Genomic DNA, 13,986 nt, shown 5'->3' on the forward strand with positions numbered 1-13,986 from the left:
GCTTCCGGGTTACCCGAATTTGCTTCCTCGCGCGGATCACTGAAGCTAGCCGGTCGTAAGGAAAGTAGCGAAATATACGCTTTTATTTAAAATCTGTGTTTATTCATCATGTCAAAAAGACACCGTTTAGATTTAGGCGACGACTACACCAATAAAAAGAGATCTGATGGGTAAGCTTCTCGTTCCATGCATCTACTCTCTTTCGGGTAGCAAGTTGTTGCTAGCGAACGGCTAGCTTGTTTTGTTTAGCTAACTATCAACCGGCTAATGTTGCTTCTTGCTAGTTATCATTTATTAGCTGGCTACTTTGTAGAGATGATAAACGATTAGCTACATATCCGCGAGCTTCCTATGTTAATCAGCCTGTGACGCTCGTGAAGTCATGTTGACAAGGCACGTGTTGATGTTCTGCGGCCTAGCGCTAACGTTACACAGAGTAAACTGGCTAGCCAAGTAAAACTCAATTCCACGATGTCTTCACATCAACGGAGTTGAGAGCATACAAGAGTGGGCGGACTGGAGCTCCGACGTCACATACAATGTAGTATTTATAAAAAACTACAGCACCCAAAAAGTAGCCCGCAATTACGCGGCACATTGTCATTTTATGTGACATAGGAGCACCTTTCTGCCCACGTCTCCGCTAAACTCCGTTTATGTACACGAGCTGGGTGGTTCGAATCCCCGAGCCGACAAGGTGAAAAATCTGCCGTTATGCCCTTGAGCAAGGCAGTTAATAACCCACAACAACAGGTGCCCAATGTGGCAGCCCCCTGAACTTCTCTGATTCAGAGGAGTTGAGTTTCGGTTGGGCCTTGTGGGCAATTGACAATAAGAAATGTAATCCTTTAATCATGGAGTTGGGTTTTATTTGGCAATTAATTGGCCAGCCTATTTCTCAAATTCAGGAACTAGCCTCTCAGCTGCAAGATAGCCAAATAACCAACACTTGCGTATTCTAATATGGCATCCAATTTTCATTAGCATTAGCGCTTAATCTGACTTAATCTACATACAATAGCCTTTTGTGGACCGGGAGCAACACTTGCATATTTGGATTGCATTAAATGGTCATCGGTAACATTTCCTGCTATAGAATGGTCAATGAATAATATAAATCCCCTGATTCTTGAGTAATAATTCTTATTGACATAACCCAAAATATAAGAATATATAACTTAATTTGTTTTTGTCATTGAGTTTTTATAAACACACTATGCACATTTTGTAAATGGCCCACTACTTTAAAGTGTACTCTATTTCAAGTAATATACTATCGTGGGTTGACTTATGTATATTCTTCTATTTTTCAGGAAAGACCGAGATCGCGACAGGGACCGCGACGAGCGCTCTAAAGACAGGGACAGGGACCGCGACAGAGATCGGGACCGGGACCGAGATAGGGACGTGAAGCCCTCCGTCGTGCCCCCCAACCCCATGATGGCCGGGGGAGGCATGCTTCCTCTCAAGCAGACAGCCATGCAGCAGCAGATCAACCCGTTCACAAACCTGCCCCACACGCCACGCTACTATGAGATCCTGAAGAAGAGGCTGCAGCTACCTGTGTGGGAGTACAAGGAGCGCTTCAACGACATCCTGGCACGCCACCAGAGCTTCGTGCTTGTTGGAGAGACGGGCTCCGGGAAAACCACACAGGTGCAGTTCTGTTCAATAGTCCTTAAACAGGGATTGACATTAAGGTCTAAAAGGCTCTTGCCCATTGGGCAAGTCATGAGTATTTTTTGGGTTGGCCGAAAGATTATGATCACTTGCCCCCGAAAATTTAAACTAGCTATTTTCACCTACACACGGGAGAAACCCGAAAGACCAGACTACTAGAATTCTTTGCATCGGTAAAAAAAGAATCCCCTGCCCAATGGGGCAACTTGCGCGACTGCTCAGGTCACTTGCCCCGGGAAATAGGGAAACCCTTCATGTCAATCCCTGCCTTAAATTCTTCTCTGCATTTCTACTTTGCAGAAGTGCTTAGTTTGCATTTTTGCATTGGTAAATCTTCACACTTTAAACGGAAGAAGCCGTTTGGGTTGACTTTTAGTTTGATCTCCGGTTCCCTCTGTGTTTGTGTTTCTGATGGAATCAGATAGGTGTACAGTAAGCAATATCACCCTTGGCCCCCCTCCCACGCCATTGAAGGCCAAGTGGTTACATCACTGTGTTGTTTACACCTACTCTGTTCCCTCAGATCTGCAAACACAGAAGAGGTAGAGTATAGGGGCGGTTTGTAATTTGGCATTCCAGTCAATTCTCCCCCTCCCCTCTAAACCAATGCACTTTGGAATATGTTTATGTTGTTTCAGCAGACAGACACATCCATAACATGCCCTCCCTTTCCCCTCCTCAGATCCCCCAATGGTGTGTGGACATGGTGAAGGGCTTGGGCGGCCCCAAGAAGGCGGTGGCCTGTACCCAGCCCAGGAGGGTGGCAGCTATGAGCGTGGCCCAGAGGGTGGCCGATGAGATGGATGTCATGCTGGGCCAAGAGGTGGGCTACTCCATACGATTCGAGGACTGCAGCTCCGCCAAGACCATACTGAAGTAAGCAACTTCTTGTCTGGGGAGTAGAGGCTACATCAGGGTTATTCAATTCTAGGCCTAAACACTTCCGGTTTTCATTCTCGCCTAGTACCAGGATCATAATTATTAGGGCACACCCGTAGCAAAGCGCTGCAAGACGTTATGCAACTGAAATAGAAAATGAGCATTTGTTATTGGATAAGTTCAGATGGTACCTCTCAGTTTTTAAGCGTTTTCTTCTGTTTTGTGCCTACTGAACACAACATTGGTAAAACAAAAAAACTGAAGCATTTTGGCCCTTCAGAACTGTAATTGAATACCCCCAGAATACATGATCCAAGCATTTGGGTTTATAGTCAGTTAATTCAATTAATCACACACAGCTTCAGTCAAATTTCTTGGACATGCTTTAGTTAATAAGAATTAAGTTATTTTAGACTACTGTGGTCAACAAATATTTGGTATAGTGTTGCAGCTGCACACTAAAAGAGAGCAAAGGTTGTTTATATTTATTTATGTATTCATTTTGAAGAGGCGTAAGATCAATGAACACACATTTTGGAGTTCAAGCCATCACTAGGTCATCATCTGCTATGTTTTAAACCATTTGTGTCCATTCACCTTTAAGGTATATGACAGACGGTATGTTGCTTCGGGAAGCCATGAACGACCCCCTGCTGGAGCGGTATGGTGTGATCATCCTGGATGAGGCCCACGAGAGAACGCTGGCCACGGACATCCTAATGGGAGTCTTGAAGGAGGTGGTCCGACAGAGGTCAGACCTCAAGGTACAGCCTCCGAGTCCAGGGGGGAATCTCAAGTCTTTCCTCGATTCCTCGTGTCCTTGATTTGGATCTTTTCCTCTAATGTGTTTTGAGAAAGAGGCGGTGAATCAAGGAAAGACAAATGAGAAAGAGGGCATATACCAGGGTTGGTATCTTTTTCATTTGTATTTAGTCAATTCTGGAGATGAATTTGATTCATTAGTTGAATTTAAATTAATTTGTTTTTGGATGGAATTAAAATGGTATTGACCATAAATGAATGAGTCACATGAAGGAAAAAACATCACATAAGAATTGTAAATGTTGCTTTACCCGTGAAACTATTTCCATGTCCAAAAACAACCCCAGGCGTAGCCCATTCCCCATGCCTCTACAAAAGGCCTTAAAGAGCAACTGAACACGCCGATTGGCACGTGTGTTTTTCTGTTGCTCATTAGAAAAATGAGATTTCTGTCTTGGTGTGTTTCCTGACAGATTCTGCGTTTGGTTAATGTTTGTCGCCCATGAGACACTAGACGCGGAAGCCTATTTCACTTCCTGAAAATCCCCAGAATGACTTCAAGATACTGTAACTCAAGAAATCTGTTAATTAAGACTTTTTTGCAGAGGATGTTTTAGTTGTGCAATTTTACGTCTAACTAAGTTGTTTGTCAAATAAAAAAAATGAACAACGTGTTGTCTTATGTAAACAAAGTCAGAGCTGCTGGGTAGGTCTGTCTCACTCTCTATACTATTGGATAGAGAGCAATCACTGCAGTTGTTCACCCCATGTTAGTGGGCAAATGGACATTGTCAAATCAAAACCCAACCTTAATTTACCCGTTGTGACGCACGGATTATCCAAACTGTTTTAGACGACCCTAGAATAACTGTTTCTGACTCATTGATGCCACATAGGCCGTTTTCAAAGGGATTCATTGCTTTTTAAAGGCAGTCGCTCTTTAAGGGTTATGTTTTTGGATTGCTTTTCACTTACTACCTTAGTTAGTCTCAATGTCATTTAGCCTAGTTATTTGCTTGTGCATCCTAGATCCCTATTCAAAAGTAGATGTGTCCCTCTTTGGGTCCCATTGTCAAGATTTCACTATTGTACACTAAAAGTGGCATTGCAACAAGGAATATGTTCTTTGCCCACAGGTGATTGTGATGAGCGCCACGTTAGACGCCGGGAAGTTCCAGGTGTACTTTGACAGTTGTCCGCTGCTGACCATTCCCGGGCGCACACACCCTGTGGAGATCTTCTACACCCCTGAGCCAGAGCGGGACTACCTGGAAGCCGCCATCCGCACGGTCGTTCAGATCCACATGTGTGAGGAAGAGGAGGGGGACTGTCTGCTGTTCCTCACCGGACAAGAGGTATACCTCCACCCCTTGTTATATGCAATCCAGATAGTTTGAGTTGGTTCACTGGACACTGGTCAAGGGCTATACCTCTACCCCATCTCATATACAGTCAAGATGGTTTGAGTTGGTTCACTGTTCAAGAGGTATACCTCCAGCCCTTCTCATATGCAGTCAAGATGGTTTGGTTCAGTATTGAAGCATGATGCTGGCAATACCAAGGTTGTCGCCTGAATATAAGTTGAAGGGTTGGGGGAGGTTTAACTTTCAGGAAACCTGTCTGCTGCTCAACATGAATATTGTCTGACTGAACTGTCTTTCAGGAAATTGACGAGGCTTGTAAACGGATCAAACGGGAGATCGACGACTTGGGACCTGAAGTCGGAGACATCAAAGTAATTCCGCTATATTCCACACTGCCTCCCCAGCAGCAACAAAGAATCTTTGAGGCCGCACCCCCCAGGAAGCCCAGCGGTGCGATAGGAAGAAAGGTACTGACCAGCAGAACATTCCCGGACTACAAAAACGTTTTGAAACTGAGTGAAATAGGAAGGTACTTCCTGAACTTGTACAATCAGAACACAGATTTTCGTTTTCCATTTCAAAATGCTTTGCTTTGGGATGCCCTACTGAACACAACCCAGATTTCATACATTGGTGCTCGTTTATCACCAAAATTTCCAATGGCTTATGATGTAAGTTTGTATAGAAAGTTCTTCAATTGTCTGCTAGTGCTAACCCCAATGCCTGTTCCCTAGGTTGTGGTTTCGACAAACATTGCTGAGACATCCCTTACCATCGACGGAGTGGTGTTTGTGATCGATCCCGGTTTTGCCAAGCAAAAGGTAGACTGCTACTCTCCCTCTATAATTTTTTGCCTTAACTCGTCTCGTCATTTCAAACTCAGAGGGAATACCTGGCGCTAATACTACAAACTTGTACGTTTTTCAATAACAGTGACACTTAAACTTTCTGTAGTCCATAATCTGAGCACAATGCAAATAGAAAAAGAATAGTAGTTCATTAACCAGGTTTCCATCCAACCATTTCATGTGGATGAATTACCTGACGCATAAAAAAACTCACGACAGGCCTCATAGATAAATGTCCCAATGTCGACAAAACATAATACGCAAGACAAGATGGGATCATTTTTTTGTCTGTGAAGTAGATTATGCGACAATTGCGGTGGAAATGCTTTTATGTGCAAATATTGATATAAAAACCATCATACTTTTGACCATGTAGTGTATGTGGACACCCCTTCAAATTAGTGGATTTGTCTATTTCAGCTACACCCGTTGCTGACACGTGTATAAAACGGAGCACATAGCCATGCAATCTTCATAGACAAACATTGGAAGTAGAATGGCCCATACTGAAGAGCTCACTGACTTTCAACGTGGCACCGTCATAGGATGCCACCTTTCCCAACAATTAATAATTTGTGTGTTCATGGATTGCCCTGCTGGCAATTAAATAATATAATTTGTGATTAATTGCGCGCAGGTAATTAATGAATATAGAAATTATTCAAGGTTTTCAGTTTAAAAATGTATTTCAGGGAAATTAAGTAATGAATGTATGATTTAAGATTATCTCTTGAAGTGCTGTCCATGTCATTCACTGTGGATTTAACCAACGTGAAATCAGCATCCAATAATTTTTATCAAATAAGACTTGAGTGAGCATGTTGTCTACTCTGTAACCCACAGGTGTACAACCCTCGTATCAGGGTGGAGTCTCTCCTGGTCACGGCGATCAGCAAAGCCTCGGCGCAGCAGAGGGCAGGTCGCGCCGGCAGGACACGGCCAGGGAAGACTTTCCGCCTTTACACTGAGAAAGCCTACAAGACCGAGATGCAGGTGAACTTTTCTGGATTGTAGAAATGCTGGGGCAAAGTATACGGTCGAATGGAGTATTGAATAAATTGAGTTATCTTATGGATAATGTTGAGGACAATGGATTTATTAAGGAAATGTTTATAGTCTAACGTATCTCGTGTGGTGCTGGGCATTTTACAGAAGCCTGTTTCGGCCATTACGTTCAGCTCTTGTTAAACATGATTTGGATGAATAAGCTGACCTTGTTACACAACGGATGATATGATACCAGTAGAATGGCTTCATGTTCTACAGATCTGACTGTTATTTTCCACTACAGGACAACACGTATCCCGAGATTCTCCGGTCCAACTTGGGTTCTGTCGTGTTGCAGTTGAAGAAGCTGGGTATCGATGACCTGGTGCACTTTGACTTCATGGACCCACCAGGTGAGGAGTCAAGGTTTTGCTGGAATACTTGCCTGTTGGAAGTGCTACTTTAGTTTGAAACTGTTTAAATTGAAACTGACTGGCAGACCTTTTTCTTGATATAACTCTTGACCAACCAGGTTATCATAAAATATAATTTGTTGATTGATTGTTTGACAGCCAGAAAAGTAAAAGTGATAAAGAGATAGAACATGTTCTATGCTGTACTGATCACTTGCTCCTCTTGCTTCCTCCCTTGCGCTCTCAAGCCCCAGAGACCCTGATGCGGGCGCTGGAGCTGCTCAACTACCTGGCGGCACTCAACGACGATGGCGACCTGACAGAGCTGGGCTCCATGATGGCCGAGTTCCCGCTGGACCCCCAGCTGGCCAAGATGGTGATCGCCAGCTGCGAGTTCAACTGCTCCAACGAGATCCTCTCCATCACCGCCATGCTGTCAGGTAATGGCCCAGGGCCGGGATGGCTGGCATCCAAAGTCGCCCAGTGCCCACCCTTGGCACCAGTTGGCACCCTCTCAACCCTGTGGGTTCCAATTTAATGCAAGATGGAGATGTGCTTTCTTAATGATATTTGTTAATTTCTTATGGTAGCCTAGAAGAGTTAATTAATATTTTGGAAAATAAAAGAGGTGGCCCACAGTTATGGGGGCTTGCAGATCTAGTTAGCAAAGATGCTAGAAAGTATTGGATTTAGTATTAGATTTAGATTTATATGGAGGGATCGAGTTAACAAATCACAATATTTGGTAAGTATTCCTCAAATCAAAATGTGAGATAACAAAAAGCCAATGGTGGGAAACTTCCGCCGTAGAGGGCCCCAGGGAAAGATGCACTTGATTTGGTCTCCACAAATGATTTGGATGGCTTACTGGTTAGATACTTGATTGATAATGACCATTAACAATTTAAGGTGATGGTTGATGGAAAAATCAACTGAAAGCCAATTGTATTCTGTATCAAATTGAAAAGTTGACCAGGTTTCTTCCAACTGCTTGAAATATGGGAGTGTTTATCCTCAGTGCAATTGGGCAGGGCAGGCACCTCAATGTAGTGTTCTCAGATGGGTCTAAAACATTGCGTCTTTGCATTTGATTAGTGGTTTGTCTATTGCTGCTTTAATGGTGTCTTTTGATTTGCTCTATTATTGGCCCAATTGCATCGGCAGTACAAGATACGATGGCAAGCAATGCTATTTTTTATCATCATGCTCGTACTCGCAAATTTATTTCTCATCAAAACCTGATCTTTATTTTTGTTTTAAGTGAGGTTATTTGTTATCTGCATGTGGGTGGTTGATTAGGCTATATTTAAGCTTTCTTGGCCAATGTTGGTTTTGGTTTTACTACCAGGGGGAATCTATTTGCGTTCAATATGGCAAGATAGATTTCTGTTTTTATCATATATAGAATGTTCAGTGTTTGGACTTTTCACAGTATTTCAAATTGACATTCCCCTCATGCTTTACTCATACACATTTGTGATTTGGTTGTGGTCAATTCAATATCAATTCAGGAGATTCATAGAAATTCCAGTTCAGTACAAAGGCCATACATTTTTTGATTCTTGTAACGTTTCCTGAAATTCATGTTGAATTTGGTCTGCGAATGCAAAATGACTACCTTGAATGTCATATTTATTGAAACATGTATGAGTAAAGCAAATGTAGGTTTACAGGCGGAACATGAAAGTAATGATCGGTGTTGTTGCAGAAACTCCCAATTTGGACGTATTGATGTTCCTCTTCCATACAAATTCGTATGTCAGTAGTGACATCGAATAAGGACATCATTATAACGTCAAGGCTGTTTTATGTAGCCATTGACTTGAATGTGAAATGGACTTGGATTCTCTTGAATGTTATATACACTGTTCTCAAGTTCAATGCTCTCTTTTAACGCTCTGCAGGTGTGTGAAACCTCTTTGTTTTGCAGATGTGGTTAGGTGTTGACCCCCTTGACAAGCTAGTAGCCAGTCATCATGCAGTCGGAAGAGCCCCCTCTCATAAACACACCACTTGATCCTGCCCTGCCCCCCTATGCTCTCTGTCAAGTTTTCTAGCTACAATAGGCCTTGTTCCTCTGTTCTGTGAATGCTTGACTCATCCCTATGGGCGTCTGTGTTGGGGCCCATACCAACCTTGTCTAGTCCCGCAGTGTTTCGTCCGCCCCACCGAGGCTAAGAAGGCGGCGGACGAGTCCAAGATGCGGTTCGCCCACATCGACGGAGACCACCTGACGCTCCTCAACGTCTACCACGCCTTCAAACAAAGTAAGCATGGGTGCCACAAACATCTTATTTTGATAGGGTAAAAATCATTGAAGGGACAGATTATACTCCAAAATCAAGGTTTGTATCTATAAATTAATGGCCTGAGACATGGGTCGGGTCCGAAATCTGTCTTGCCTACTACTTACTAAAACAACATACTGTGTACTCATTTGTACTACATACTATTTAGAATGTACTGTTTAATACAAAATGAATGCAGTAAGCAACAAATGTCACCCATCCTGAAAATGCACCATCTTATGCGCAATTGCGCTGATTCCCGCAATTCGTTCGTTTGGGTACAGCGTGTCCCCTTATCTCATTATCAGCTGTTGTCAAACACACGTGAGTCTAGAAAGACGATTCTCTTCCTCAAAAGTGTGCAGCAAATTCTATTAGAAGAGAAGCCGAAATGAGTAAAACAAACATCCTGGCATTTAAAGCATACTTGATTTTTGAAATTTCACATACTATAAAACTTTCTGTTTTCGCATAGCTAAAATGCCTACTATGTAGAACGAAAGTATGGGTAATCGGACATGGCCATGGACTTATCTCAACAGAAGACTCACTTTTGAAGTCAGATTTGTAAGTGTAATGTCCCTTTAAGGCACTTACTTTGTGAAACATGAGGCTTGTTTGACTTGCAGTTGATCTTTGTTGTCGTTTCTCAGACCACGAGTCTACACAGTGGTGCTACGACAACTTTGTGAACTACCGTTCGCTGATGTCGGCCGACAACGTGCGCTCGCAGCTGTCCCGGATCATGGACCGCTTCAACCTGCCCCGCCGCAGCACCGAGTTCACCAGCAGAGACTACTACATCAACATCCGCCGAGCGCTCGTCACAGGCTTTTTCATGCAGGTCAGTCGGTGCACAGCAGGGCAGGTTCCATTTCAATTAACTCTGAATTGCCTGAATTGAAATGGAATTGAGCCTAACCCTGATATACATCATTAAGTGAACAAATACGATTTATTTCGCATTGTGTGCATATTTTCTGAAATGTTATAATATTTTCTTGTTTGCTTAGGTGGCTCATTTGGAGCGCACAGGCCATTACCTCACGGTCAAGGACAACCAGGTGGTCCAGCTACACCCGTCTACCGTCCTGGACCACAAGCCAGAGTGGGTGCTCTACAATGAGTTTGTGCTCACCACCAAGAACTACATTCGCACCTGCTCGGATATCAAACCGGAATGGTACGTTTGTGGTCATGAAGTCTAATTCAGAAATGTCCACACAAATAAAACGATTAGCGAATACAAGGGTAAATAACAAGGGTTTTTGATAAGCATCAACATTTCAATACTCATTTATATTTTATGACTTACTTGTTTACACTTAAACATAGGCTTTTATTAAGTAATGCTTTTATGGGATATTTTGATTATGTTATGCGACTTTGCTTTAATTGATCTTCTCTCCCCAGGCTGGTGAAGGTTGCTCCTCAGTACTACGAAATGGGCAACTTCCCACAGTGTGAAGCCAAGAGGCAGTTGGAGCGAATCGTGGCCAAACTCCAGACCAAGGAGTATTCCCAATACTGAATAACAGCGACTGGAGAGAGGAAGACATCCTTGAAAGAGCTTGGCACAATTCATACTTTAAAGTTGTATCCTATCTTCTATCTTAATGTTTCTCTCGATTCAAGATATGATTTTTATAACTTTTTTTGTTTGCTGTTTTTCTGTCCATTAAATAGCAACGTGTATAACTGTAAGCATTTATGAAATTGATATCAATGGCGAATATTAGGCTATTCTGATTAGAGATTTTCAAAAGGAATACAATTAACACGTTAAGCATGAGCATTCATGTGGATATTGTTGATGTTCCTCTAGGAAATTGTGAACCCTGAGAAAAAAAGTGTACTTGCCTAGGTTGTCCTTGTTTCTTCAATAAAGGAGCTTCGACTTTAATAAAACAATGAATAATAGCTCATGTTCATTGACGATGCCTTTGATTGTCTAAAATATTTAACTGTAAATAACATACATAATACATTATGTATACCCAGGGGTGAAAGTGGATTTAATTTCTTACCGGTACTTGACCTACTACTAAAAAATGTAATGGGTCTAATCATAGAATTACATATAGAATCCCTATTAATTTAGTGATCTCCGTGGGCCATGTAGGCTTATAAAGATTTGTCATATAACTTTGATAATGTATTACCTTTTAATGTGGAATAAACACAACTACTTACAGTGAGGGAAAAAAGCATTTGATCCCCTGTTGTTTTTGTATGTTTGCCTGCTGACAGAGAAATGATCAGTCTATAATTTTAATGGTAGGTTTATTTGAACAGTGAGAGACAGAATAACAACAAAAAAATAAGTATTTGATCCCTCTGCAAAACATGACATTTACATTTTAGTCGACGCTCTTATCCAGAGCGACTTACAGTGAGTGCATACATTATTTTTTATACTGGCCCCCCGTGGGAATCAAACCCACAACCCTGGCGTTGTAAACGCCATGCTCTACCAACTGAGCTACATCCCTGCCGGCCATTCCCTCCCCTACCCTGGACGAACTGTGCGCCGCCCCATGGGTCTCCCGGTCACGGCCGGCTACGACAGAGCCTGGATTCGAACCAGGATCTCTAGTGGCACAGCTAGCACTGCGATGCAGTGCCTTAGACCACTGCGCCACTCGGGAGGTTAGACTTAGTACTTGGTGGGAAAACCCTTGTTGGCAATCACAGGGGTCAGACGTTTCTTGTAGTTGGCCACCAGGTTTGCACACATCTCAGGACGGATTTTGTCCCACTCTTTGCAGATCTTCTCCAAGTCAATAAGGTTTTGAGGCTGACGTTTGGCAACTCGAACCTTCAGCTCCCTCCATAGATTTTCTATGGGATTAAGGTCTGGAGACTGGCTAGGCTACTCCAGACCTTAATGTGCTTCTTCTTGAGCCACTCCTTTGTTGCCTTGGCCATGTATTTTGGGTCATTGTCATGCTGGAATACCCATCCATGACCCATTTTCAATGCCCTGGCTGAGGGAAGGAGGTGCTCACCCAAGATTTGACGGTACATGGCCCTGTCCATCGTCCCTTTGATGCGGTGAAGTTGTCCTGTCCCCTTAGCAGAAAAACACCCCCAAAGCATAATGTTTCCACCTCCATGTTTGACGGTGGGGATGGTGTTCTTGGGGTCATAGGCAGCATTCCTCCTCCTCCAAACACAGCGAGTTGAGTTGATGCCAAAGAGCTCGATTTTGGTCTCATCTGACCACAACACTTTCACCCAGTTCTCCTCTGAATCATTCAGATGTTCATTGGCAACTTCAGATGGGCATGTACAGTGGGGGAAAAAAGTATTTAGTCAGCCACCAATTGTGCAAGTTCTCCCACTTAAAAAGATGAGAGAGGCCTGTAATTTTCATCATAGGTACACATCAACTATGACAGACAAAATGAGGAAGAAACATCCATAAAATCACATTGTAGGATTTTTTATGAATGTATTTGCAAATTATGGTGGAAAATAAGTATTTGGTCAATAACAAAAGTTTCTCAATACTTTGTTATATACCCTTTGTTGGCAATGACACAGGTCAAACGTTTTCTGTAAGTCTTCACAAGGTTTTCACACACTGTTGCTGGTATTTTGGCCCATTCCTCCATGCAGATCTCCTCAAGAGCAGTGATGTTTTGGGGCTGTCGCTGGGCAACACGGACTTTCAACTCCCTCCAAAGATTTTCTATGGGGTTGAGATCTGGAGACTGGCTAGGCCACTCTAGGACCTTGAAATGCTTCTTACAAAGCCACTCCTTCGTTGCCCGGGCGGTGTGTTTGGGATCATTGTCATGCTGAAAGACCCAGCCACGTTTCATCTTCAATGCCCTTGCTGATGGAAGGAGGTTTTCACTCAAAATCTCACGATACATGGCCCCATTCATTCTTTCCTTTACACGGATCAGTTGTCCTGGTCCCTTTGCAGAAAAACAGCCCCAAAGCATGATGTTTCCACCCCCATGCTTCACAGTAGGTATGGTGTTCTTTGGATGCAACTCAGCATTCTTTGTCCTCCAAACACGACGAGTTGAGTTTTTACCAAAAAGTTCTATTTTGGTTTCATCTGACCATATGACATTCTCCCAATCCTCTTCTGGTCATCCAAATGCACTCTAGCAAACTTCAGACGGGCCTGGACATGTACTGGCTTAAGCAGGGGGACACATCTGGCACTGCAGGATTTGAGTCCCTGGCGGCATAGTGTGTTACTGATGGTAGGCTTTGTTACTTTGGTCCCAGCTCTCTGCAGGTCATTCACTAGGTCCCCCCGCGTGGTTCTGGGATTTTTGCTCACCGTTCTTGTGATCATTTTGACCCCACGGGGTGAGATCTTGCGTGGAGCCCCAGATCGAGGGAGATTATCAGTGGTCTTGTATGTCTTCCATTTCCTAATAATTGCTCCCACAGTTGATTTCATCAAACCAAGCTGCTTACCTATTGCAGATTCAGTCTTCCCAGCCTGGTGCAGGTCTACAATTGTGTTTCTGGTGTCATTTGACAGCTCTTTGGTCTTGGCCATAGTGGAGTTTGGAGTGTGACTGTTTGAGGTTGTGGACAGGTGTCTTTTATACTGATAACAAGTTCAAACAGGTGCCATTAATACAGGTAACGAGTGGAGGACAGAGGAGCCTCTTAAAGAAGAAGTTACAGGTCTGTGAGAGCCAGAAATCGTGCTTGTTTGTAGGTGACCAAATACTTATTTTCCACCATAATTTGCAAATCTATTCATTAAAAATGTGATTTTTTGCAAAACATT

General features: G+C 43.1%; 1 protein-coding gene across 1 annotated transcript; it reads left to right on the forward strand.

The window, feature by feature from the left end:
* LOC311112191 (ATP-dependent RNA helicase DHX15) lies at positions 1 to 11,146 on the forward strand. The gene is made up of 14 exons (XM_084155216.1): positions 1 to 170; positions 1,314 to 1,656; positions 2,363 to 2,556; positions 3,164 to 3,323; positions 4,458 to 4,676; positions 4,985 to 5,152; positions 5,420 to 5,506; positions 6,377 to 6,526; positions 6,825 to 6,933; positions 7,182 to 7,373; positions 9,078 to 9,200; positions 9,875 to 10,065; positions 10,235 to 10,404; positions 10,635 to 11,146. Exons 1-14 carry the CDS (start codon positions 109 to 111, stop codon positions 10,750 to 10,752), a joined length of 2,286 nt encoding a protein of 761 aa, XP_084011342.1. The 5' UTR covers positions 1 to 108; the 3' UTR covers positions 10,753 to 11,146.
* The last annotated feature ends 2,840 nt before the right edge of the window (positions 11,147 to 13,986 follow it).

The sequence above is a fragment of the Coregonus lavaretus genome, assembly GCF_964263955.1.
Source record: "Coregonus lavaretus genome assembly, chromosome: 38".
Classification (NCBI taxonomy): domain Eukaryota; kingdom Metazoa; phylum Chordata; class Actinopteri; order Salmoniformes; family Salmonidae; genus Coregonus; species Coregonus lavaretus.